The sequence below is a fragment of the Epinephelus moara genome, chromosome 19 (genome assembly GCF_006386435.1).
Source record: "Epinephelus moara isolate mb chromosome 19, YSFRI_EMoa_1.0, whole genome shotgun sequence".
NCBI lineage: Eukaryota > Metazoa > Chordata > Actinopteri > Perciformes > Serranidae > Epinephelus > Epinephelus moara.
In genome coordinates this window covers 14,870,365-14,898,269 of record NC_065524.1, presented here as the reverse complement: position 1 = coordinate 14,898,269, position 27,905 = coordinate 14,870,365, and the positions used below count along the sequence as shown (strand labels likewise).

The 27,905-nt window shown below is 46.2% G+C and overlaps 1 protein-coding gene across 1 annotated transcript; it reads right to left on the bottom strand.

The window, feature by feature from the left end:
• Positions 1-569: 569 nt before the first annotated feature.
• Positions 570-27,703, bottom strand: jag1b (jagged canonical Notch ligand 1b). The gene is made up of 26 exons (XM_050071382.1): positions 27,371-27,703; positions 26,800-27,105; positions 20,152-20,203; positions 17,410-17,667; positions 16,812-16,872; positions 14,414-14,544; positions 14,197-14,316; positions 12,462-12,575; positions 12,257-12,370; positions 12,057-12,170; positions 11,578-11,624; positions 10,911-11,084; positions 10,312-10,462; positions 9,185-9,349; positions 8,962-9,075; positions 8,702-8,815; positions 8,422-8,535; positions 7,878-7,994; positions 7,110-7,137; positions 6,593-6,678; positions 5,888-6,001; positions 5,421-5,530; positions 4,260-4,499; positions 3,467-3,598; positions 3,063-3,207; positions 570-2,489 (listed from the first exon to the last, which is right to left on the bottom strand). The coding sequence occupies exons 1-26, from the start codon at positions 27,425-27,427 to the stop codon at positions 2,014-2,016; spliced, it is 3,654 nt and encodes a 1,217-aa protein (XP_049927339.1). The 5' UTR covers positions 27,428-27,703; the 3' UTR covers positions 570-2,013.
• Positions 27,704-27,905: the final 202 nt, after the last annotated feature.

Below are 27,905 nucleotides of genomic sequence, written 5' to 3'. Positions count from 1 at the left end.
GATGTTACTAATAAACCAGTGCTTCTCCGTTCCCACTCTCCGTCTGTATTAGCGGGTGTAACCTGAGATGAGTCACTAACAGGAGCCAATTCTGTTCTTATCAAGACAGAGACAACACGGTGGATTAGTGAACCTGACCCGACTGTTTTAAGTCCTCGTATGGTTTAAAAGGATTAAATCCAAAGCGAGAGATTATCGACACCTCTTGAGGATGACCTTAAACAGACTGTGCAGAAAAGTACGTCTTAAAATCAGTCCAACTCTACGATGTAGGCCTCTAAGGCGTGCTAGTTTGAAAGGTTTTAGTTAAGCCTGCTCTTTAAACCAAACCAACAAGGGCAACATTGTCTAAGGATCATGAGGAGCAAGAGTATTTTGGTCTCCAGGATTGGCTTAATACAAGGATGGCTTGCTACAACGCAATTAGCTGTAAACACATTTGGACAGAGATCTTGCTCAAGTCTATGATGTCTCTCCAGCGGCAGTTCCCACGCCAGCTGCATGAGAAACCTTTCATATGCTCTGACATGTTTGGCACGATGCATCACAGACAGACTCTTCACTCACTCTCCAGAACAAAGACAACTTTAATTCTCTTTTCATACAAAATATTTAATAAATATGACTTTCAAAAATATATTGCCAGATCAACACATAATTCTCAAGTTCATAACACAAAGTCAAAAATAGAACAAAAATGTTGCCATGATCTCAAAGGGTTAACAAATGAGATAAAACATGTTTGTCTTTAAGAGCCTCATTTAAAAAAAAAAAAAGAAACTAATTTGCACAGAAACAAAGCAGACTCTTGCAGAGCAATGCAGTGTATTGTATCTGATTCTACAGTGTTCCCATCGCCCCCTTACTGTTCAAGTACTCATGGTCTAGCTTATGATATTACGCTGACTAAAGCCGATGGGATTTCTGGCGTGTCATATTGATGTGACTTGCCTTGCAAGTTGTTGGATTTCGACAGCCTTTGAAATATGTCAATGGGATAAACTGAAGCTGCTGAAGGATTTTTTGTTCCCTTAAGTATTTATCCATTAGTGGCAAGCAATATGTCTGCCACCATGTCCATCCCTCGCAGCAGCCGGGATCTTATGTTGTCCTAACCTCACTTGCCTTCAATCAAGGTCTTGGCAACAAGTAATGAAATGTCAAGAGTGTGGAAAAAAACAAAACAAAAAAAATAGTGTTTCAGGCCAAAAGTGCCCATCCTTTGTCTTCTTTGAAAATCTTTGAAATTTGGCTTTTATAGAAAGAATGCGATGAAAAATTAAGTCATTGAAATAAATGGTAGGCTTCCACAGCTATCAAAACCTTCAAACTAGACAGAACATATAAATAAAAAGGAATGATATCTTAAGGCTCTTGATTATTAAGTTAATAAATCAAATATACACAATGATTAATAAAAAAATGTACATATCTACATGTTCTAAATCGACATAAATTCTTCATATTGGCAGCAACTGCTGACATTGAACCCTTCCCTCCCCCTGCCCTGCCCCTCCTCCCCCCAAAATAAAAATAAATAATAAACTTGATCTTTTTTCTCATTTGACAGTTGCTGAAGTCTAAAGCTGAAAAGGCACTTTCTCCAAACAGAACTAGAAAGAATTCAAACACATACTAAAAATAATTAGCTCTAGCGTTGAACACGTCGGGTAGTTTTAGTCATTGTACAACAATTACACCAGGAGCCCCTTCCATGTGTCCACTAAATTTAAAAAAAAAAGGGAAATGAAATGCAGAGGAGGACACTTTTGCGACTAGTTCTACAGTGAAATGTATACCAGTGCCTTGTGTTTCCAGCCAACCAAAGCAACTGTCACTGCCAGTGTAAGCCAGCTTGTCAAAACTTAAATTAACACGGGGAATATCTGAAAATACTGTGGGGTCACGACTGACACGACAGTTTGCTAACTACACATGCCAAGGCTCCCCCGTTCCACCCACCACCGGGGTGTGAAGGCATAAGGCTTGGTTGCACAGCAACACAGCTGTCTGCTATACAATGTAGTCCATCCTGTTTATGCTGTTTGCTGTCTCCAAGTCTCTGTTGTCCTGTTTATTAGTCCAATTAGGGTGTTTGGATGTGGAGTTGGGATTGGAGATGGGCGTCTTCTCGTCCCTCTCCACCAGTGTGTATGCTGGCTGTTTGGCAAAGCGGCCCTTCTGTAAGTGCCTCTCCTTGTCGTCCTCATCCCCCTCGGGATGATTTGTCCTTATTTTGGCAATGATGGAGTTCTTGTTTTCGTAGTCTTTGATGGCCACCGTGAGGCCCACATGCTTCTCTATAGGGTTCTTGATCTGGTTGAGCTGCTCCCGCACGTTGTTGGTCGTGTTGTCCTCGGAGCCGGTGGTCGACGTCCCGTTGTGGTTGCTCTGTTTCCGCCGGCGGCGCATGCACCACAGCAAAATGGAGACCAGCAGGAGGACCCAGATGACGATGAAGATGGAGCTGAGGAGGGGCACTAGGTAGTCTGATGGAAGACAAGAAGATGATCACAGGTCAAAGAGATGCCGCCAATATAAGAGTTAAAAGAATTAAGTTCCAGTCAGACAAAAGGTTTCATTGTATTACTCTGTCAAGCTTGCTAAATTATTAACATGCTTTTGCCAGTGCAACATGACCTCTGAGCCCTTGACAGGGGAGGAGGCTGCTTCTATTTGGCCGTGGCGGCAGTCTGCTGTCACCATGTTGATGAATGGCGGACACATGCGGGAGTCTTACTACAAGTCCAGCCAGTCGCAGTGAGAGCCAATCTGAAGCCACGTAGCCAAGCAGCTCTGCTCTTTCCATCCTGGCTAGATTCTTTTTAAGCTCCATTACAACTGCCATGAGATGGCAGACCTGGGCGGCCCGAGTTATGCGGGAAGGTTAGGAATTATTTCCCACACATGTACGTTTTTCTTTGGTGCTCGGCATTGCTGTCATATTCTGTTCTTGGCTCTATCTCGTCTGATCTTTTCAAAAAAGCAGAATCCTCCCACCCACTGTGTGCAAGTCTGGGAAACTTCACAGGCAACAACCAGAGTTTGGAGGCGGTTCATACCAGTTTTGCTGGGGCTTGGCACGCGCACTTCTGCGATGGCAGTGATGATGGTGTTGTTGTACCCATTGCGTTTGCTAACCAGGTCGATTATCCTGTCTGTGATTTCTTTAATGGGGCTCCGGTCCAAGCGATGATCCTCCATCGACTAGAAGAGCCAAGAAGAAAGTGAGGTTTGAAATCTGTTAGTTGAAGTTCTGTCTTGTCTGCTATTAATTGTGCTTAATTTCCACCTACTGATGACACAACAGCCAAGCCTAAATCAACCACATACCCAATTAGAGCACATCTTAATGCTGTAAAGAATGCATGCTGCAGGCTATAAATCAAAGAGGATTTTTTTTTGAGCATGCATTAATAGAGGCAGACTAACATATGGCCAACTGGGAGTGGGAGGAGGTACTTACGATGCAGACGTGGATTTCGTTGCTGGCTGAGAATGAGGGGTCACAGGTTATGGACACAGAATGCTCCAAGGAGAAATTCTTCACTACGTACAAGCGCCTCAGCTGCTTACACACATCCTCCACAGTCAAGCTCTGGACATGGAGAAGAAATGAAGCGAATGTCAACGCACATGGAAAAACAAGACGGCAATCAAGACGAAAAAGGAAGAGCTAGGCCTGCATTTTGGCAGAAGGTTCAACATGCTATCTGGTTGGGATCCACCTCATTTAGATTAAAGACCACAGGCTCATATGCTTGTCACTATCTGCTGTCATGCTTGTTAGGCAACTGGCGAGTGATGATCCGATGTGGTGACAGAGTCGCCAGTGGTCCTGTTTAGCTCAAATCCATATGATCCTGAAATTAATCTCGCAGTGCGGTCGGGTTAAGAGGGGACTGGCATGAAGTCGTGGATGCCTGATTCTCAGGAACACCAAAACTTGGATGCAGTCAACAAAAAACAGGGAGAGAAAAGGAAATATCCCCGCAGTTTTTTTCTTCTTCCTGGAACACATTTAAATACATGACTGAATTGTTCGGGAGTCTTAGACTATAAATCCTTTTGCCCAGGAGGGATGTTTGAGCACTTCTGAAAACCTGATCTTTCACAGTTTGCTGCTCCCATTCATTTAAGAGTGGTGGTGGTGGGTGGGGGGGGGGCATGAAAAATGNGGGGGGGGGGGGGGGGGCATGAAAAATGACCCTGAAACCCTTTAATTCAATCTCTCCCTCCCTGGTGCCTAGGTAACTCACTTGAGGCATGGTCTCCGTTTTGAAGGTGAAGGTGATGTTGGCGCAGCTGTTGTCCTGGTAACTGGAGCTGGGGTGGCATTTGGTGGGACGCGGGGGAGGGTTGGAGCGCCAGCACTCTCCAAGGCCGGAGCAGGGCTTCACAAAGCAGTGGCTCTCCCTGATGGGGATGCAGCTCTGGCCTGAAGGACACCCGCCTCGACCTTTGGCGGCTAGGTGGCATGATGCGGGGCCGCACCACATCTGGAGGGAAAACATGACGGGGAGACAATTTTAGAGGATGTCACAGGCTTTCTTTAAATTAAATATGAAGGACTGGGTCTAATGACTTTTTTTCCTTTTTCGCCACGTAGCGTAGTCGCTCTAAGCAAGGTCTGTCGGTTCACCACTTCGGTCCTAACTGAAATATCTCAAAAACTGCTGACCAGAGACTCAATACCCAGCCTTAAACTGGACTGTAAACAGATTAGAGAAATGGCACCAGTTCCTCCCCATTCGAGGATAATAGTGGCTCTGTACAGATTCATCTCCCTCCACTGCATGTCAAAGGATACGCTTCTGTAATCCGCATGAAACACATGAGCTGCACTGAGAAAAATCACGGTAAAACCCTCATATAATTGTGTTCCCATAATCAGACCACATTTAACATGGTAGCCTGTACCTTACAGCCCTAGATCATATTCACCCCGTGATGCAGTTTCTTCCTGAAGGGAGCGGTATCAGTGAGGCGCCATTGTTCATCTGGTGGTTAGACGAGCATGATAATGATAGCACTACTTCAGGCCTCTGACTGTATATCACCCAATCTTCACCCAGTGTGACTTTGGCACTGTGAGAAATAGGTGTCAGGTGCCAGCTCAGAATCTCCCATTGTGTTTTCTTTTCAAAGCAGACTGCATCATCTCTGTATAGAATTTGACACTCCTGAGCCATCTCCACCCTGTGACACAGTGCTGTTGTGGCCCTACCTGAGATCTCTGTGGAATCTGGGACACAAACCGCCCACTCATAAGTCTGTAACTGTTAACTGCACGGTTTTTCTCAACAGCCCTTCTCCCGTTTGTAAACAGTGACATCACGTACTTCACAGCTGTACAGAGCCATCATAAATCACTTCTCTTACTTCTACGTGAAGTGTGGAGGCAGTTTGTTTAGACATACCTTTGTGCACACAACTTTCCCATTAGAGCAGTGGCATGTGTTGCAGTCTTCATCCCATTTCATTCCATCAGGGGTGGCGTGTCCATTAACAGAGCAGGGTTTTCTTGTTACTGTGTTCAATACAATCACAGTATTACATCAGGGAAGGTGTTTGTTATGTGGATTTATCATCTTTATCATCCTTTTATTATCTTGTGCAACACACTGTGCAGTATGCAATACTTTTCTTACCTATTCTATTCTTGTATTTCTATTTAGCACACTTGTACAATGCACATACTTCTTTTATTCTATACAATATATCTCGTTTCTTATATTTTTATGTCTGTAGTGTTAAGTTTAATGCACATTTTTTCCATGCAATTTTCTCTACCCCTATATAAATTAAAAAAGTAACTGTCCCAATCCCCCCCCCCCCTCCGTGGATCAATAAAGTATTTCTGATTTCTTATTGCAGAGACTTGTACCTTCTTGACAGTGGGGTCCAGTCCTGTCTGGCGGACACCGACAGCGATATCCATTGATCTCATCCACACAGGTGGAGCCAAAGGCACACGGAGACGACTGGCACTCATTAATATCTGTCACAGAGGAGCAGAGCGAGAGGTAAGACACGGCTCCATTTTGACAGCACACAAATATTGGGTTAAGCAGTCAGCACACAAATCTAATTCCTAGGCTAAATTCACTGGAGGTCATGTGTCATTTGAACAGTCCATACACATACAAACCAGTTAATAAAAAACGAGCAAACATGCTTTAAATCAGTCTGGGACGGGGTTTTTTTTTGCCCCATGCAGCTTTATTAAAGGCAGCATCATTAGCAGGTATGCAGGAGCTAAAGGCTGGACTTAGCAGAACAAAGGGTTTGCAATGGGAAAGAATGTGGCCATCTGAAAGCCTTTAAGAGGGAAAACAATCTGTGTAATCAGTGTCAGAGAGCATGGCTGATTAGCTGTTGGCCTGCTAAGCCGGTTTCCCCCGGGGACAGCAGCAGGGCCCGGTGGAGTGACACCGAAATGGCTCGGCCTGGCCTGCAGCCCAATGCACAGATAATTGGCCGGCTAGACCCTCCATTTGGAGTGACTGTGATGGTCCCGCGGCCCGGGCCTGCTCTAACTTACGGCTCAAAGAGGGATCAGGGAGGAGTGGGAGGCAGGGTTAATACTCACTGATCCGACAGTCTGGACCAGCGAATCCTGGGGCGCACTCGCAGCGGTACCAGTTATCCCCATCGACACAGGTTCCGCTGTTGTAGCTGCAAGAAATAAAAAGGAGAGACGTCAGTTTGTATATCAGGAAACCCCCCAGGCCTGTTGATAGACTGACATCTATCCACGCTTCTCTGATATCAGCCCACTTCAGGCTGGAATTTTCTCACCGGCTGACTAAAATTATTTTTCCGGAAAGGCATTAAGGCAATCAGGCTTGTTCTTTTTATTGGACAAGTGTGCACGTGTTTGGTTGTGAGCTCCAGTGGTATGTGGTTTAATAAGAGTCGCGCCTGGGAGTTCACAAAAGAGAGTTAGCTGATTGCGTCCCAGGAATGACAGGGAAGGGTGTATGCTTGGTTCTCAGCGTTGAGACAGCGAGAGAGTGAGAAAGCCTGCAGGTGAGAAACTACGATACAGGAGGAGCACCCTCTGTACATCTGCCTAAATCTACAGGAAATGTTTAGCTTCCACTTACCATGGGTGGGGACTGCAGTCGTTGGTATCTGAAAGAGAAAAAATAGAGAGAGGAAGGGAAGAGAGAAACAGAGAGCAGTGAGTGTGTTGTTTGTTTTTTCTTAAATCTCATGTATGAGTGTTTAGTGCACGTGACAGCAAAGAGCACGTCTGAGCTTGCGTGTGCAAAGGCGTGTTGGGCCGGTCGGGCCTGGACTCCTGATTACACTGCCTTATTAACAACGCAGAGCAAACAATCGACTCTCACCCTCAAAAATGAGTTCCAGCTCCCCCACCACCACCACCGCCCCCGCCACCGACAACACCTCCACACCCAGATTCCCACCCCGGCTGTTTCTCCCTCCCTCACTAAAGTCGGGGAATTTATGTTTTGGAGTACATGCATACAAGGGCAGGGATCCCAGGGAAATGGAGGAGGGCTGTAGAACAAGCCGACATGTCACTGTTTGGACAGGAATGCAACGACGAGAGGGGAGAGAGGGGTGTGTGTTGGACGAGGAGGAGGAGGAGAGGGGGGGAGAAACATCTGTCTCCACTTTCCTGAGCCCCTTTCTCCCTCCTCCTCCTCTTTCTCCTCTCATGGCCGGCAGCAGCCAGGGAGGGAGGAAAGAGATTTTTAAAAAAAAGGTACAGATCAAGAGGGGATGGGAGAGTCAGATTTTAATCAGATGCAGGACTTCACCTCTGCACTAGGTAGCAGGAGGTTTATCATCATTTAATAGCAATAACTGTCTACCTTTATCCCATCCACCATTTAAAGAGCACTTACTCTGCGTGCATGTGGGACCCTCCCAGCCTTCCTTGCAGACACAGGTAAAAGACTCCCCAGTCACCACGCAGGTACCTCCATTCTCACATGGGTTTGGAAGACAACTCGAGTTTTTGGCTGAGAGAGACAGAGAGAAAAAAAGTTTTGTCAGTGAGTTTTTCTCCTCCAAACTTTAAAGAGGATTATCAGTAAAATCAGTGCTCATAAACCTTAAACAGTCACAGGAGACTGCCATTGGTTTGGCTTTTTTTCCTTTCGGGGTTTCCGTTTTCTCTGAGGGAATCTACATTCCACAACTTTGAAGTGTATTGTCAGTGCAATCAGGGATTTTAAGCGGATATCTGTCAGCGCTCACGGGAGAGGGAGAAATGGGCAAGCAGGCAGATGGGAGGAGAGGGAGCGTTGACAGAGTGAAGGGATAAAAACTGTTTGTGGACCTCGCGGATCTGACAGATCTGATTAAATATCTGAGACAAGACGGAGCTCTCCCACAAAGCAATCTTCTGTGTGTGTGTGCATATGTGTGTGTGTGAGCGAAACTCACCGATGTTACACGTCGTACCCTCCCACCCGGGGGAACACTTGCACTGGAACGTGTCGCCTTCGTCATGGCAGGTGCCACCGTTGTTGCATGTGGCTTCATCGCACTGACTTTCACCTGAAGGGAGCATTTAAATTCTTAAGGTTGCTTGAGCTGCGCACATGAGTCTGAATAAACACACACTGTACAGAAGATTGGGTAATTACATACAGCCATAAGCACATACCATGAGCCTGCACAGACAGACTACACGGGTGTGGAAAAAAAAAAAAAGGGATCTTACGGGAGTGGCACGTCTTTCCCTTCCAGCCATTCTTGCATTCACAGAAGAAATCAGTCACCAGGTCTCGACATGTCCCTCCATTATGACAGGGGTTGGTGCTGCAGTCATCGATGTCTGGTGGAGACATCGGACGGCAGTGTGATTTATGGGCGGCATATCAAACACATCATCACACTTTTTATGTTGAAACATGGATTGAACTGTCCCACAAGGGAGGTGTGGGTTTGTTTTGAGGTCATGGGACAGGCAGTCCTACTCACTGATCTCGCAGTGGTCACCCTCCCAACCGTCGCCGCAGATGCACTGGTACACACTGACTTTGTCGATGCAGGTGCCTCCATTGCGGCATGGGTTACTCTCGCAGTCGTTGATGTCTAAAAGAAGAGAAAAATGTGAGATTGAGAGTTGTATTTGCAGAAGCCAGTGTGATATATCGCAATGAGCTGTGCCCTGTATTCTGTATTGTGTGGAATCTGGTCTTACTCTCGTGGCAGTAAGTGCCTCTGAAGCCCTCCTGGCACTCGCAGCTGAACTGGCCCCCGGCCTGGCTCCGGCAGCGGCCGTGAGGTCCACACACATTTGACGAAATGTAGCGCTCTCCTCCTGGCGTGCTGTTGGACGCCACGGCAACTGTGCAGCTGTCAATCACTGCGGAGAGGAGAGGCAGTTAGACAGAGAAACAACTGACGAACCTCTAAAGACAAACACTTGTTCCAAATAAGAATGCAGTTTGTCTTCCAAGTGATAAGGAGGGATGCCAATTTAGTTTGTCGCTAATATTCGGATGAGAGCGACCGTCTGCTGGGTGATACTGAAAAGAATTGAGAGAGCCAACAAGTGAATTAAGAAGGAAAGAATGAGCAAGAGAGATCTACAAGTTACAGGCCTCTATTATACAGCAACAAGTTGGTTAAAAATCTCCATCCCCTGAGAAAAACAGTATCACAGTGTGAAAAAAATGAATGATAGGAGAAACAGCGATAAGCTGTTATGCTTTCATAAGCAATTCAGAGTGATCTTTTTCACTCTGCACTGAAATCCCTTCCTTTCCCCCTGTCTGATCAGGTTAGGAGAGTGGGGGTGAATTTTCTCCCCTGTAATCACTTAATTCTTGCCAAGAGCAGAGAGAATCTCACCGTCTGGTATCTGACTCCGTGGTTGGTCCACTCACTTAATTACACACACACACAGAAAAATGTGCACATTCGTTGAGGGGGAAAAAGAAGAGGTAGCCCACCAAGTCATTACCAAGAACACACACAGTGCTATCAGCCTTTTGCCAGATTTTCAGGGAACTCAGAGGAGGGGAGAATCATTGGAAACGCTTTGCTAAAAAGGGATGGAGGGGGGGCATTCATCAAGGGAGCTACGCTCAAAAAGAAAAAAAAAAAGAAACCCTGCTCACCTTGGCCAAGAAACTTCAGCGCACGAAACTAAAATATAGGTATTGCCCTCATGGGAAAAATGTGGGCAAAGTGTTCAGGCAAATGATGAAAACCTGGCCTTATTCAGCGTTTTACTAGAGCACGCTACGCAGATCACCTTACAGAAACGTTCTGGAAAGAGACAAAGAGTGAAAAGCTTGTGGTCGTTGCAGGCAGGAGACGTACCTTTACACGTGGTGGTGCGACAGTGGTCTTTGAGGTGAGAGCAGTTTTTGCCTTCGTAGTCCTCCGGGCAAGCGCAGTAGTAGTCTGTGGCCAGGTTGAAGCAGGGCGCTCCGTTCTGACACGGGTTGGGGGAGCAGTAATCGATATCCAGCTAGGGGCAGAAAGGTATTGAATAGAGAGTGGTGAACCTGATAGCTGACATGGTTTCTGCTACACTGAACAGAGCAAAACCCACAGCATCCTCCCTACAGGCTGTGCCAGGAAACAACACACGCACAGCACTTGGAGGAAGGGGAAAAACAAGGCAGAGACATAGGAGCCGTCCTCTGAGTCTGGGCTTCAGCACTGTGGAATGTATCCCGCTGTAGCCAGGAGCAGCTTCAACAAAGCACTCCCTTTTAAAAAGGAGGACTGTGGAACAACAGCCATTTAAGAGGGTGGGGCAGGAAAACTTTACAACGAACCCAAAGATACAGCAATGCTGGCAGAAAGGGGGCAAGGGGAGGGGGGGTGAGGGCTTAAGATGCTAAACGATAGCAGGAAGGATGCATGCATGTGTGCTTATTGTGCTCATGATAGTGGTGGGAGTCGTGTCTCACCTGGCAGAGATTTCCGGAAAAGCCAGCCAGACACAGGCACTGGAAGCCGTTCACTTCGTCCTGACAGCGCCCGCCATTCAGGCACGGCGAGCTCGCGCACTCGTCGATGTCCCTCTCACAATGCTCGCCGGCGAAGCCAGGGGGGCACATGCAACGATAGCCATTCACCAAGTCCTGAGAAAGAGAGAGAAACCAGGGTCAGCGTCATGCAGCCACAAATTTGATGAACTGTTTTGACAGGGCGGGGCTCAAAACAATAACTGTCAAACCAGGGAACAGAGCGAAGAGCGAGGCTGAGAGAGGGGGGGGAGGGCACCGCCAACTTTGGAGGGACATTATCACAGCTCCGCAATTATTTCAACACATTTTCCTGGCACAGGCTCAACACAATAATGTTTATGGTAATTCAATCTAGTGTGGTCGAGGAACTTGTGTGTCCCTCCTTTAGAAACCCCTCTGAACCCGCTCCCCTCAGATTTGATTTCAGAGAGGAATTCCACAACAATTCCACTGTCGGTTTGGAGAGAACAGTTTACAGCAGCTATTTATAAAACCACTGTAAACGTCTCGGGCTTCGACAAAAAGACACAATAAAACAAACAAACAAGCTGGCAAACAAAGCGGCGATGCCAGATAAAGCGAGGTTGGTTTTTGACCCAGCACGTACCTTGCAAGTTCCCCCATTCTGGCACTGGTCCTTGCAGTCGTTTATATCTGCGCGGGAAAACAAATAGGAGGATTAATTCTGAACAGCTTGACTGAATATTCTGTCTTTGAAAACAAGTCTGTGCTTTATGTTTCCCATGCTAGGGGCCTTTAAAAACATTGTCAGAGGGAGAGAGAGTTGGATAACATGGCTGCAGAATCAGTGCAACACAGAGTATTGAGCAATCCTGTCTGCTGCCAAGTGAAACTAGGCCTGGGATTGTCACCACAACCTTGGCCACACACAGGGCTAATAATGATACAGCAGATTCATTTACACTGCAGGAAAAGGTTGCACTTGTCCAACTGTTTGCTTTACGCCTTTATATTACAGCTCTAATTCAGCCTGCTCTGAATGAACAAAAACAAATAGATAAAGGAGGCAGGCACAAGGACACAGGTGCTCCGTTCTACAGCTGCAGCTGACAGCCTTCAACTCACTGATGTCGCAGTTCTGCCCCGTCCAACCAGGGACGCACTCGCAGAAGTATCCACCAATCAAGTTGCGGCATGAGTTGGCATTGGCGCAAGGCTTGCTGTCGCATTCATTGGCATCTACAGAGGGAGAGACGGGGTTAGTGGCATTTGCATGTGCGGCTGACAGGTGTGACATGGTGGAAAGAGGAGGCTGTGTGGCTCACCGATCAGACACGTCTTCCCCGTCCACTGTGAAGGACAGTGACACTTGAAACCGTTAACCAGATCCTGGCAGGTTCCTCCATGATTGCAGGGGTTTGGAGAGCAGTCGTCAACATCTGTGTAGAAGTAGTCAAATCTGGTTATCCAACATGATCTTTTCTATGACGGCACTGACATTTAACGGGTGCAGGTTGAGCGCAATCTTACTGATAGTGCAGGAGGGCCCGCTCCAGCCTGGCGCACACTGACATTCATAGCCCTGACTGGTTTCTGAACAGCTTCCTCCATTAGAGCATGGATTGGACAGACAGGCATGTTCCGCTAGAAAGAGAAAGAATGTTTTTGCAAACAGGTCACGCACACCCATCTGAGTCACTTTAAAAAAGGAAAAATCCACTCTTGGATACTCGTTTGTCAATTTATGACACTTGTTTTGTGATTTTAACCTTTTAGGCCAATTATCTGATATTTGATGCAATCGTAGCTGCCATGAGAATATTTCACTGTGACACATTTGCCGTACTTCTCACAGGAAAACAACTCAATTTTAAAAAAGCATCTCAGCTTCAGCTTGACACTTATTCCTGGAAAACAGAACTCTTCCGCCCGGGACCTCTGTCAGCAGCACACACACCCAGGGGTCGCCTTCTCTCACCCATCGCCTACTCCTCTCCTCCTCCCCTGTCCCAAAAGCCCGCTCAAAATCCCCCCATCTCACTCTCATTACCCGCCCGGCAGACCACACCACCAGGAAATCATCTTTCATGCTAAGTTGACCTGACCAACGCACCGTGACTTCCCTCTGACTCCCCGCCATTCTTCTTCTGAGAGGCGGCACAAGATGAGAGACTGGCGGGAGGGAGAGCGGGAGAGAGGGGTGGGGAGGGGGGCTCTGCCCTAGAATTTCTCCTTTATGGACAAGTTAAGGATGAGTGGGTCCCAAATGAATCAAAAATGAATGATTCACTCTGGGAATAACTAGGCGGTTGGAGGCGATCAGTGGACGGTTCTTGGTATGCCATTGGGAGGAGGAGAGAGCGGAGAGGATGCAGTGCTGCACCCTGGGGCCTCCGTGTTACAATAGCCTGACGTATCCCCTGGTCTGAGGACCTCCTGTTACGAAGGGCACAGTTTCCTGACATCTCTGCAGTTAAGCTGTCAGCACCCCGCGAGGCTCAGATTTAATGAGGAAAAAACCATCATCTCCATGGTAAGTGTTTGCAGCAGCTGAACCTTAGCATCACACCCATCTGTCTCGAGCGCCTGAGGAGCAGAGGGATGACCGGCCACTGAAGATCAAACCGGTGGATTACCTGACTTGGGGGCCACTCATGCTGGAGTGGAAACGAGATTATTGCCGAGTTACCACCTCCTCTGATTACAAACTCAAGGCACCTATGACCTTTTGTCTGTGGGCTCGGAAAGCGCAAAACCTTCCTACTCCTTATGACTGCAAGCAGAGTTTAAGACGCCATGAGATCAAATTTAGATTTTGATTTCGGGTTCTAAACATAAATCATCTCATAAGCAAAAACCAAATAAAAAAAAGGAAGTTGTGGGAATCTTGGAGCAATTTAATATTGCACTTCCACAAAGTTGGGGCACTTGCAAGACGCAGAGGACAAGATATTCTAAGTTTTAATCCCTTTTATGAGTCAACCTTTACAAAGACTTGTTCCAACATTTCCCAAAATGCAACTTGATAGTATCTTCTTTTTTTTTTTTTTTTAGATCCTCCACACCTGGTTAATGCCCACATCATTCAAACACCTGAACCCCAAGGCTACAGAAGACATTAAATTGTTCTCACAGGCCTACTTGGAGTCATGACAAGTAAACTTTATCTGTAAAATTGGTGGAGTAGCCTTAAAAGCTTGCTAGCAGTAACTTAGCAAGAAAAGGACAGCTAAAAGTCAGCTTGCAGAAGATCACAGACACTCACCTCTCTCACAGTTGGCACCAGAGTAGCCCTCTGCACACGTACACTGGTACTTGTCAGGCCCTGTGTTGATACATGTCCCTCCGTTCAGGCATGGCTGGTGAGTGCCACAGTAGTTCAGATCTGGAAAAGGAACATTTCACACAGCTGTAGATTGTTTTGACACACAACACAGGCCGCTATACAGTGACTGCAACTGAAATAAGAGATGGAAATTAACCTTTATCGCAAAGGTGGCCGCCCCAGTTGGTGTCACACAGGCACTGCCAGGGCTCTACACAGGTGCCATGTACACAGCCAGGGTGGGGGATGCACTTGTCACAGTACTGGCCCTGCCAGCCATACAGACACCTGCAAGACACACAGAGAGCCATGCCATCAGCCTCAGAGGTGGGACATACAGTACAAATCAAGCCAAAATACACACACACACACACACACACACACACACATGCCACAGCGACACATGCAGAACATTCAGGAAAATTCACAACAATCACAGCGAGCTCAGATAATCCCTGTGGTATCTGAAAACACTAATATCCTAATCTGTTTATTCCAAATTCCTTCACAAGCAACACAGCAATAATCTGAACTTAATGAACTACACATTAGCACATACAGCATGGAGCTGCACAAATGAAACAAACAAAGAGGCAGTATTCTTGCCCTCACAACTGGGCTGCGTCTTAAAAGACCACAAATGAATCTTAAGTAGCAGGGTGTTTATGCAACAGCTTTTAAACAATACTTGGGGACAGGCAAACAGAGGAGTATTTAGCATTTTACCGAACAGAAAAAAACAAAACACTAAATTACAGTTCCAATGGGACCTGCAGCACAGCTAACATTAGCATGCGGCCAGACGCTCCCTTTAACAACACTCTGCCTGTGGCTTGGCAGTGGAGACATCCTTGCAGAGAGGCTGTTACGCTGCTGCTCGTCCTGGTTCCCATGAGTCAGGAGGAGTCAGGCTTGTGCCTCAAGGCCGAGGAGGGGAATTCAGCTCGCTGACCACTGAAATGTCCAGGTCCATAATTACACTGATAATGCTGCCCTTTTCTTCCTGGGCTCCATAATTAAGACAGCAATCCAGTCTGACTGATAAGTCCGCACTTTAATAGGTGGCGAGGTGGCAATACAGTTGCTGCTGTGGAGCCTAGCGACAGGAAACAGTGTCCCTCTGGGGGGAGCGGCGCTGATTAGCCCCAAGAAACGGACGGACTGTAAAAATAAACGTGGTGGTTAAGTAAACCTCAGTCTGTGATTAAAGAGGCTATTCTTAAAAGTGTGCTAATCCTCTCCATGAGAAGCGGAGCAGGAGTCCCCAGCAGGATCCCAAATCATTACATTATTACACAGCCAAATTACTGGGGAATGTGACATTACATTGTGCAGCACTGCTGATGCACATAAAGATTCTAACCCTCGACATGAAAACAGACCTCTTTTCACAATCTATATGTTGTGACTGTGCAGCTAATGCTTTCCAAACCATTTTTCTGCTGTGGCAATCCTGTCCCAACAGGTGGACTGTTATTACTCTATTAGTAACAATGAAAGCTGCGGGTGTCATTAAAAACTCCAGTCTCAGAGAAAATCCCACGGAGTGTCATTAGCTGTGGCAATGCTGACAAAAAATTAGTGACAAAGAGGCTGCCCTTGCCTGCAGCCAATGTTGCTATGTACTGCTGTTGACACTCTGCAGCAGCCCAATGATGGGAAACTACTCACTGACTACGGCAGTAGTAGAGCTTGCTTGGAGAGTTTGTTGGCAGGGTGCTTATAAACAGAGTTAAACCCAGAGCTTTAAATATAGCCACACCTGTGCAGAGACTAAAGCAATTCAACCTCTTTGTTCTGCCAGTGGCCACACAAGCACTTACAAGAAACCCGATGATGTCAAAAGCTTGGGAAAAACAACAAAGCTGCGGCAGAAAATGAACAAACCTGATCGGTCCTGTGCTTGATTTATGGCCAAATCAGACAACTAAGAAAGCAACCAGTGCCTGAGCTGTGGGAAGAGTCGGGCAGTGCAGGGCCTCCTCCAGGATGAGGAGGAGATACAACTGTTACTGCACACAATGCCCCAGCTCTGATATCCATCTGCGCCTGGGCTTTTCCTCTGGCTGTGTGCATAAACAGCATTAGGAAGCCATTAGCTACACAAACAATACACTTTAAGGCTCATCCAAATGTTACACACAATTTGACTGATAACAAGTGCCTCATTAGAGGGAAACACATAGGCTACATGTCCAACGTGTAGTCTTGGCAGTTGAGCCTCTCCCTTTTGTCGGACTGGCAGCTCTGGGTCCAAAGCTCCATGAGAGATTTACAAGCAGCTCAGCCTGCAGCTCTGCTAAAGCCCTGGTACTGATAGTCTCTTGGCCAGAAAACCAAGCACGTACAGGAAAAGATCCATGCCATGACAGAACTGGTGCTTGGACACAATCCCTACATATCGGAATGATCCACACCACAGGCTTCTGGCACCCACCTCCATAATAAGAAAAGGCACTCGAACAAACCATGTTTGACATTTTACATCGTAAAAAGTGCTGTAAAATTATTGATAACAGACTAATAAATCACACAGAGCTCCCGCGGCCACTTACTTGCATCCACCTGGCTCCTTACATGATCCATGTTCAGTGCTGCAGCCTTGTCGACATATAGCTAGAAGAAGAAGAGGAGGAGGAAGAAGAAGAATCACTGCCTGGTGACTAGATTCAAACGTTGCTCCATTTCTTTTTTTTTTTAAGGATATTTAATTATAGCAGTAAATGACATAATTACTACCTTCGATGACATTTTAGCCTGTGAGAACAAGTGCTGCTGTCAACAAACAACCAAGCTTGCCCTTCCATAACACAGTAAAATATTTAATAAGACATTGACTACTGCCCAGGCTGATTTCCTGGGGATACAAGTTTATTTCTGGTCATGTAGGCAGTGAAAAGTTTTATTTGAATGGAAAAGGAAAGAGAAAAATGCTGTCAAAGTTCAGAAACAAAGCCTTCCATTCAATGGGAACCAGGCAGCAGACAGTGTATCAGCATGAATCACAGATTACAGTCTGGCTGCTAGTTTTAGAGGGCTCATTCACAGTCATAAATACTAATCCCACTGTCTCGAGCTGCTGTCTTGATCAGTGTTTCCATTTTGAAGTGATGTCATCCATTACTACATGATACCATTTCAGCAGGGGCTTACCTGTGTTGCATTCAGGTCCGGACCAGCCTTCCAGACAGGTCTTGTTTCCATTGTAGTCGCATGTGTAATGCCCGAAGAACTCATCCCTGGGCCGACAGAACTTGTTGCAGCCGAAGCCGTAGTAGTGCTCATCGCAGCTGACCCGGATCTGGTACTCAAACTGGGCCACGGGGCCGTTGTGAGTCAGCTTCTGCCAATGCGGGCTGGGGTTGATCATGCCGGAATGAGAGGCTTTCTCTATCAACCTCCCATCTGCACCTAAAACATCAGTTTTGACATGATCAGCATTGCCTGCAAAATTCCTGTTAACCAATTTTTTCCCCCTAAGTTATGTTAGTGTTCATCGAATGTTTGAGCCAGGGAGAGAACAGTGGAATGCAACATCCGTTGTTACGTACTTGGGAGTTGCAATGTTCTCCCTGATCATACAGTGGGAACCCAAAAATGCCCCAAAAATTCGGACACAAATTGCAGAAGATCTCTTAGATAGCAGATTATATGTAATTAAAGCAACTATGTGTGCTGGAGAGGAAGAAAAGTACAAGGAGGAAATGCAGAAAAAAGGAAAAGGCTGCCTGTAATGAGCACTCTTAACTGCTTTTTTTCTCACGCTCCCTCTCCAACTCTCCCTGGTTGGTTTCTGATTCTCAGGTTTACAGCTTGAGGATATTACTGGTCTCAGATGCTGCCCTCTGCATCTGCTCAGGCGAGGACAGAACCGCAGCCACCATAAATTACAGCGTGAGGACACCGATGCCACAGTCACTGCTGGGAAGCCTGCCAGTGTGCCATCAGCACTTTTTCTCCAGCCTTTCTCACCAACATTCTTGTACTAACTGCAGTCAAAAAAGTCTTGAGTCAACCCTTTTTCACACATTTACAAGTATCTATCTTTACTTCACATGGGGAGCAAAGGCCCAGCCTATGTTGTGATTGAGCAACGCAAAAAAAACACACAGATTTAGACCTAGGAACAAACTTATTTTCAAACATGAAGAGGTCAGGGCTCTGTCAAGCAGGCAAGGACTGACCTGGGAGCCAAGGGCTGTAATGAGCTTCACACACAGAGCAAACACACTCTAACTGAGCAAACATGCTCAGCCCAGTCTCCAGACACTACACTGTACACATACATACAAGCCCTGCACATTAACACCACTCATTCACTCGCACACGTAGCACTCGCTACTTGATATCTAAATCTTCCACCTGGGAGAGAATGAAAAATATGTCAAAGCCGTTATTTACTGCGCTCACACGAGCAGAGGTGGCTGACCGCTGGGTGAATCGCTCCTCTGTGTAGTATGATGCAATGCAATGCAGTGGGGGATGGCCTGCTGTCATTTATTTACAGTGCTGTGGTGTGTATGGGGGGGGGTTGGGGGGGGGCGTCCTGAAATCGCAGTGCCCAGTAACATTTCGCAGTGGTCTGGAATCCAGATCTCAGCTGTGTGGCATTTCTCTACCGACTGCTGACCTGCAGTGTCAGGAGTAGCACATCCTTACTACCTGCTGCCTGGCTCGGAGCTAAACATAAATCAGACAAGCTTTATAAAGCTTAGAGAGGTCATGCTCGAGCATCAAAATCATTTTATAGGGGGAAAAAAACGAAATTTTTAAGCTGTAAAAAAGGGACTACTTTTCTCAAATACTGGATTTAAACTCATAGAAAAGTGCTCTGGGTTAGGAATTTAAAAATGCTTTAAGTGCTTGAAAATTTTCATAATGTTTAAAACCCAAGCTTTTAACTGTGATTAGAAATCAGCCAGCAACGAAACATCAGTTGGGATAGTCACAACATATGAAGCTATCAGAGCTGTGAGCTAGCCTGGTGGAGCTCAGAGGGGCTTAACCAGCATTGACTGTGTACATTCAGGGGGCTTTTCACACCAATGCCCTAATAGCTCTCTGGGGAGCGGCAAATACAGCAGAAAAGACCGAAACCTTGTTGACCTCGAACAGACCTGCATAAACAAGCATGGAATAAGTCCCTCCCTCAGCTGGAATCACCACGCTGTCGCCAATCTGACCGCCAACCAGCAGGAATCGCTGCATAGTTAACGGCAGAAACCGAACACAGCAACCAGACTTTAGATTTACAGCGTTAGCGCTGCGTTCTTCCCACATTCATGGGAAGAACACCCACAGTCTTCGAGTGGTACACTAGAAAGTCCTCCACTCTGAGCTCAGTCTGCAGCCCACCTGTGCCAGAGGTAACTTTAACCTACGAGACAGCATAGCTCAGAGGCCTCGGCCCCCCGCATTGTGACTGCAGGCTAGTTGCAGCGCCGGGCCGGGCGGCCGGATGAACTCTGTGTTTCACGCCTCAGTGACAGTGAGACAGTGTGACCCCGACCCTGGCTGGCAGCACCTGCCATCAGTCATCGGCCAAATGAAAACATTTTCATAGGGGGGGGGGGGGGGGGCTCTGTACTCCACCCCTCCTCTACCTCGCCACACTTCCTTCCCTCTGTCTGCCCCATCCCCGTTCTTCGTCTTCTTCCCCTTTACTTCCCTGTCCTGCGCTCCCGCTTTACAGGCACCTGTCAACACGCTGTCTTAACGCAGACACACACGCACACCCAGTGGACCATGTGGAAGAGGGCAGGGGGTTCAGGAAGAATAAACTTCCTTTTCTGACCTTCAACGCAACTCCTCCTAGACGTTGCTGCGAGGGAGGAGGGAGACAGAAAAGAGGGGGGGAAGGCAAGATGGAGATGCCAGACAAGGACAAATACTCACCATTGGTTTCATTGCTGGAGTCCAAGGCTTCTACTATTAAAGTGTAGGACCTCTGTGGAAGACAAGACAGAGACACAAGGAGTGTTAGCCAAGAGCGGGATCATCAAGCAATCACTGTATCATAAAACCAAGACTATAAACATCACCGTTCAATGATAAAGTGTTAAAAATTTCATAAAACTTATTCTGCAGGGAACCACAGAACAGCGTACAGTCTTTTGTTTGTTAGTAACCATGCAAACTAACTGTAATAGATTCCCACTCGTTTCCCCTTTAACAAGTATCACAAAGTACATCCTTGCACAATAGTACATACATCACTTTCAGCCCTATTAGTCAGGTAGTCATTATACAGTAAGGTTCGGTTTTAAATAAACAAAAGGATGAACACATTTTCCCTTATAAATGTATCGTTTTCAATACCTTAAGGACCAAAAAAACAAAATCCACAGCTCTCAAGTTTCCCATGACCTCACCAGTCTTGCCAATGCATCTCCCTCTCACTGAGTTAGCTTACAACATGGCCCGGGACAGAAACTGCTAACTGTTAACTTATAACAACGGTCCTGTTGATCTGATTAAGAGAGGATAAGCTCGCGGTGGTGCGGAGGTCTCTGCATCTCAACGATTAGGATGACAGACGCATGGGCAGTGGTCTGGTCCAGCTGGACACCCACCCAGCAGGAGGGTGTCTGATGCACCAACAACCAGCCTGCACCAGACAAATGACTAGAATAAAACAAATAGCACACACACAGAAAATGATACTTCACCCTGCCATGCCAAAAATATGTCTTCATCTCAACCACAGTAACCTTGCTCTCTTTAGACACCGTTTTCCACATATATATAAAAAATGTGGTGAGAGAAGTCAGAGGCAGCAGCACGTTCGTTCTGTTTTGCAATGTATACGGGATTTTCAATTTCATGCTAAATTACAAACCTCTAGTGCTGTCGTGTGCTATGAGTGATGTAAATAATCGAGGCCAAAGTGCTTAAGGACACTTGCTTTATAGGCAAAGTCAAGAGGAGTAAATAAATGAAGAGGCAAAAAAGTGTATGTGATGGATCGTGAGGAGGAAAGGCAGAGACAGAGAGGGACTGAATGAGTGCTACACTCTGGAGAGCCTGTCTTGATTTCAGCACTCCCAAAAACGCTTTGTCTGATTCAGGGTCAGCGGCGCTCACACCAATATCGGCTTACACATTCGCGCTGCCCTGTGCCACAGTCATGAGGGAGCACACAATGTGTCTGCGAGCGCGCATGACGGAGTCAGGGAGAAAGTATGCGATTGTGAGAAAGTGTAATCCACATACAGTGCTTAAGCATCCACTAGAGAACACCTACTTGTTATATTCGCACACATGCTCGCCCCTAGCAGCGCTGCGTTGAGGCATTTCAGAAATTCATTGCCACTCTGGCTCTCTTTGCAGTGATGACTTCATGGTAAACAAACCTCGCTCGAAAGGAAACCCCCTGATCTTTTTCCACAGAAAGAAAAAGGAGATATGACTCACTCCTGGGCCTTTTCTCGTGGCGTTACCTTGTTCTGTCAGCCATTCAACTTTCCATCTTTCCAGGAGACATTTGTCTCATCCTGTGCCAAAGTTTCACTGCAATCAGGGCAGCTATTATTTGAAATGCAGTGCTCATCAGCAACGGTCTTTACAGTATATCCTGACTCACAAATGGCTGCAATCACTTGACACACAACTGAAGCGAGTGAGTCAGTGGTAATGTGACACCTACTCACCTACTGCAACGACCCAACCCACGGCTAGTTATATTAACACCAAGAACAAGAGTCCCCTGGCTTTGGAGTTCACCTCATGTGTGCAACATTGTGTTGCAGAAGCCTTTCTCATTAGGGGTGTAGTTTTTCCAGCCAGTGCAACTGCACTTGAATGCATCATTCCAGTATCTGCACTCCTACCTGTATGTCCACAAATCAAATGGGGCAAATCTATTTGAAAGAGCCACAAAAAACAAATCCCACATATATGACACAGTGCGATGAGCATGGTGAGCTCATCCTGAAAACGGGAACTTACATGCAACATCACTGAACACACGTGTACAGTATCCGTCTCCTTCAGTTTTTTTATATTAGTCATCATTGCAACATTAAATTGACGTGGTGTGTGACTAAAATGAGAAGTAGGAGAGGCCATAAAAAAAAAAACTTGACTGGAATTTGTACTCTACTATAGTTACGTCTCCCCTTCGGTGACCCTTCAGTAACCTCTCAAACAATCTGAGCATTTTTTGAACAGCACATTATCAGTTTACAGGCAGTTGCACTTGGAGCAACAGTGGATCCCTGCCAAGCGAGAACGTCAACAAACCTGGTTCACCTGCTACACAACGAAAGTTCACACCATGTCCTGGACTGATGGGAAAAAAAAATACTTTGTGAGGGACTGTTCTCAGGAGATATAATGTTTAATCAATTATTGGCTGATTCCTTTCAACAACAACTGCAACATGACAACACACCCATTTCTTGCACGATTTGGACTTGCCTCAACATGGAAGCCACTTCAGCATCATCATCACCACAGACTGATTACGTAAATGCTAATCACGGAAACATGATTAATGCCCACACCATAAAAACGTATGCCAAATTTTAAACAGTGGCTTTAGATAACAATGTTTACCATTCGCCTACTGCCTGAAAGTTGCTGTTCACATCTAGTAAACTGCAGCTGAAAGTCCGCAGGCGGTTTATACTATCCAACAATAATTTCAAAGTGGCTGGGTTTAACAAGTAGCTTTGCCATTATTGGGATGTTTAGTTCCAGACCAAATAACTGCTTCCAGAAAGTAAGATACTGCCTGCCTCCTCATTCACTAACACTCCATAACTCCCCGGCGGTTATCAGCTTGGAACCGTCTGCCACTGCCAGGTTCACTTTTCCCAGGCTCCCAGCTGACTCACAACTTCTCTTTGAACTACAGAGCACACACTCCCTCTCCCTCCCTCCCTCCCTCTCTAATACACACACACACACACACACACACACACACACACACACACACACACACACACACACACACACACACACACACACACACACACACACACAGGCCTCTCATCCTGCCCTCAACTGAAAACAGAGCCAACTGATGGACCATTACAAGGTAACCTAACTAAATAAAAGGAGAGGCATGTCTCACGGAATAACAGGCAAAAGCCAAAGGTCTAAATAAAGGCAAGGAACAACAGATTAGGCTGGTCTAGGCCTTCACTCAGCACACAGGAAATGTAAACAGTCCAGTCAAAGGGATGTTGACCTTCTGTATCAGTTTTCCTGAGTCAATCACTTCAATGGTATCAAACTGAGATCTAACCAATGATTGGGACTGCTAGATAACACACCCCTGTTTGCCATAAAAACCCGGGCTCAGCCATGAAAAGACATCTCTCATAATCACCGTCAAAGCCACGGACTGCTCTGGTAGACAGGGAGGGAAGGAATGCATTGTTTGCCAACAGATTTCCTTCACAACAAGAGTTGGCGAAAGCGGGTACAATCAACAGCTTATTAAATAACCTGTAGCGGTACATCAGCCCGGGGACATGGAAGAACCTCACCCCGACAGAAGAATCTCACCATTTGCCAACATAAGCAACTGACACTGCAAACCGATTTTGGATTTCTCACAAGGCAAACAAGATCAAAACGTGAACCCAGGACCAGGAATGAGAGTCTTATCAAGCATTTGACTAAACAAGCAGCCAGTCATTTGTCTTTTCGCAAGGGTCACTAACCATTAAAGGAAACAAATAGGTGCATTCTCTATGCATGTTTCCATACAGCTTGGAACAGCTCCGATAAGCAGCGAAGCTTCAAAAGCCATTATGTAACGTCACACTGACACAACACTGCAAGTACACTGAACAAGTCCCTGTTAAACTCAGAGACAGGGTGAGGTGGGGAGGGAGGAAAAAAGAAAGAACGTGTTTCTTTTCCCTCTTTCACTTGAGTAATTTGCACTTAACTGCCACATCAGAGCAGACTATATAAAACAAACATGTCATTAACCCCACAGCTGCCGGCAGCGCTTACCCTCAAGGCTGAGCGGACTATTGTTCTGCAACTCACCTGCTGCCAGTCAGACTGCTTTGACTTGTCAACAAATCAATCACAATGATGCCAACATGTCTGAGAGAATGCACCAGCGTAATTTTAAAAGATGGGGGTAAATTACGCTATTAAATGTGGGCATAATAAATCAGCAGAATTAGAGGTGCTGGATCAACTAAGGTGTGAGCTATAAGATTACTCATGAAACATTGGGAAGTGAGCAGATAAATGCTTATTAAAGTTCTACCCTCTAACGGATTGAGCCAATCCAATTAAAAAAGGTCTTCTCTTTCTTTGTATAGGTGCGACATGAGCTAAATATGCTGAGGTGGCCACAGAGGCAAGGTCACAGTTTGCCCGAGAGCCAACTTCATCACTGCTGAGTCTACTACAACTGCTTCCTGTTGCTTGCCCTGCGCTGGCATTACAGCTGCACTGCCTCTATTATGCTCTGTAATCCTCACTGTAGTCACTGAGGGCACACCATTGTCCCTGCTTGATACACTGTGAGGGCCCTCACTTCTCTGTGGAATAAAAGCACCAAAGCAGACATTGGTGAATCCACACAGGGCTCTAAAACAATCATGCGCTAATGTTAAAGATGTCTGGCCCGTAGCATTCAGATGGACGCCTGGCTCTTGCCCTACCTGATCGAAGCACATGTGTGTAGCCTCATTAAGTGCAGCAGTTACTGTGGGTGGCAAGGTTAAAGCGATGAAATGCCTGGGGTCCAACCGAGCGTGACTTAAACAAAGCCCTTGGCCTGGACAAGAGGCCAACTTCATGCAGCTCACAAGAGAGGATGGGGAGGGGGGCTTCATGAACTCGGAGTACCCAACAACCCAATTGCACCACACTGCCATCTGTCCACAACAGCCAATCAACTGATGAAAAGGACAAAGAGTGATATCATACCTAACCTTAACGATTGTTAATGTGCACTGAAGTAAAGCACTTGAAGTGAAGGATGAGAGAATCTAACGAGCGGCTCTGTTCTTTCCCAAATCACAGCCTAGCTGCACCAAACTCATGTTTTCTGTAACAGAATCATAGTAAATTATCTGAACATGTCTTCATTGATACACACGTGACATCATTTTCTGCAAGTTTCACAGGCAATATAACTCCCTAGTTTTGTTTTTTCCATGGATCTCTGCCCTTAATATCAAGAACATCCTCCATTAGATCTAAGACATACAGGCCATTTAGTACACTTTATAAATATGGCAGAAAAGAAGTGAGTAAAGCAAGACGACTCCTTAAACTTGAAATGGCACCATGTTTCATTTCAATGTCAACAAGTGCTGTTTTCAAGTGGGAATGATTTTCAACCAGTAAGATGAAACTAATCCGGCTCCGAGCGTTCATGCCAACTTAGTGCTGCCATGGCGTGAACATAAACAGAAACCTTTGTCTTAAAAAAAAAAAAAGGTGTGAGGCGCCAGTGTCTAAGTTGTGAGCAAATAAAAAATACAGACCATATCAAATTGCATGCTACCCTGCTGAGAACATTGTTTTACTGGCGATCAGATCATAGGGAAAACACAAATCTAAATGTTCTGTTCTGCCCCACAGGTAACACATTACACACATTAAAAATGTACAAGTTCGAAAGAAATCACACATGATCTTCCAGTTCGAGCCGTCTGAGGCCATAGCTGCCTGAAATTACAACAAGAACTTCCATCAAGATTGTTAGTAAAAATAGCCTTGATGTAATTGGACACACACATACCAGCGGACTGTGCCTTTCACCCATCAGGCACAGTGGAGGCGTTTGCAGGCCAAGCTGTGGGGCCAGTCAGTCTGTGCACAGTCCTGCTTTTTTCACTACATCGAAAATGTGCTCCAAGCATGGCAAATCATATCTCTCGCAGAGCTACAACTCTCCCACAGGCCTGTCAGGCCCATTTATTTACTCTGTGAAGAAGAGCTGACACTCGAGGAAACCAGAAAGTGGGTTTTCACCCTGGAGTTTCTGTACTGTGCAACATGAGCAGCTGCCAGGGAGGCAGAGGAGGAGGAGGAGGAGGAGGAGGAGGAAATCTGGGAGAATGCAGCTCACCCAACTTTTTATCTCAACGTTTTTTTGTTGAATCAAGCCAGACAAGGGAAAATATATTTACATGGGACAAGATTGCACAGTAAAAAGCAGTGTCCAACTGCTAATGGTGGTGTTACTAAACTAAAATGGATCTTTCTGTTGAAATATTGAATTCGGTTCTGGTTTTAAACACCTTTTTTGATCTCCTACTGCATTCTGAATACTGTCTCATGATGATCTAACATGCAAAGCAGTTTTAAAACCATGACACTATTTAGGTAGAATAGCCAGGTCTGAGCCTAATGCAGAAAAAATACCTGCACCTGGTTAATTGGTGCAGATAATGAGGAGACCAGGAGGTCCTTTCTTCACAGAGAGCTAACTACCACAAGATCCACTTTTCAGGCAGTGGGAATGACTGACGGGTGGTAATTGCACATAACTGCCCTGCAAACAAACATTTTCTCTGTCTTATTCTTGTTTGTTTTTTTAAAATAAACTCTCCAACTCACCGGCCAGGCAAAGCTGAAGGGCAAAACTATCCTGGATTTGTCATTCCTGACAGAGCTCTTGAAAGAAAAGGTATTCCCTCCGAGGACAGGCGTAGATCCAAATCCGAAGCTGCAGGGCCCTGCAGCAGAAACTCTCGACTGGTATTCCTTCAGGCAAACTTTGAAAAACGTATCGCAGCCGTCCCGTGAGCACTTTCTATCCGCCGTGTTCCGCGCGCCGTCACAACACATGCCGTTCAGCAGCTCTCCGTTAACATTGTGCATCGATAAGATTTGCAACTCGAATTGTCCCGTTCCCTCTGACACCTGTTGAGGACACAACAGTGAATGCAATGGAAAACTTTGACCTCATTATGTAGGAAAAAAAAGTTAGACTATTGTGCAGCTGACACATTCACACTTGCAGCAGCATAAGCGGACGCAATTTTGCATGACGCATGGTTACATGTAATGTTAGCATAGCCGTGCACATAAAAGGCGACTCTCACACACATGCAATCAAAGTACATCCAAACAGCTGAACTGAGTGACCCTTCCCGCTGTTTTCCCCCCTTCAAATAATCCACATTACCTTCGCCAGAAAGCAGAGCAGAAAGGCAGCAACGACTGAGCCCCGTCTCAAAATCATGCCTCCGGACTGCTGTTGCCACTCGTTTGTACTAGTCGTCTGGCCGACACACGGCACCAGAGCTCTCCTCTGGTTTAAACATGCACGAGTGGGGAACAACACTTTGATCAGCGGAGCACTGGATCCGGATTCATAGAAGACCTCTTCCTCGTATGTCCCTCAACCTCTCCGAGCGTCTGCTCTTCTTCGTTATCCGACAGTTTCCACTTTGTTATTGAAGAAAGTTTACACAGTGGCCATGCGGCAGCCGAGCCCACTGCTGACTGACTGACTGACTGACTGCTGGCCCGAGCCGGAGCTGGCTACACAAGTTCAACAGAGAGGGAGTGTCTGCGGAGAGCTGAGCCTCCATATTCATGAGCAGGGCACACAGAGCCCGCCTCTCTCACATTATGAGGATAATCATACACTCAAAGTTGCCTGTGAGGACTGTTTGGCAGTGATGCGGTGGAAAATAAAATTGGAAATACACTATGAC

What these genes read in the sequence shown, in the direction of transcription:
- jag1b (XM_050071382.1), bottom strand. Translation starts at nt 27,427, where the DNA reads ATGATTTTGAGACGGGGCTCAGTCGTTGCTGCCTTTCTGCTCTGCTTT. An exon ending in GGGGAAGACGTGTCTGATCG is followed by an intron (nt 12,171 to 12,256) that starts GTGAGCCACACA and finishes CTCCCTCTGTAG; the next exon opens with ATGCCAATGAATGCGACAGC. An exon ending in ACGAAATCCACGTCTGCATC is followed by an intron (nt 3,208 to 3,466) that starts GTAAGTACCTCC and finishes TGGCTCTTCTAG; the next exon opens with TCGATGGAGGATCATCGCTT.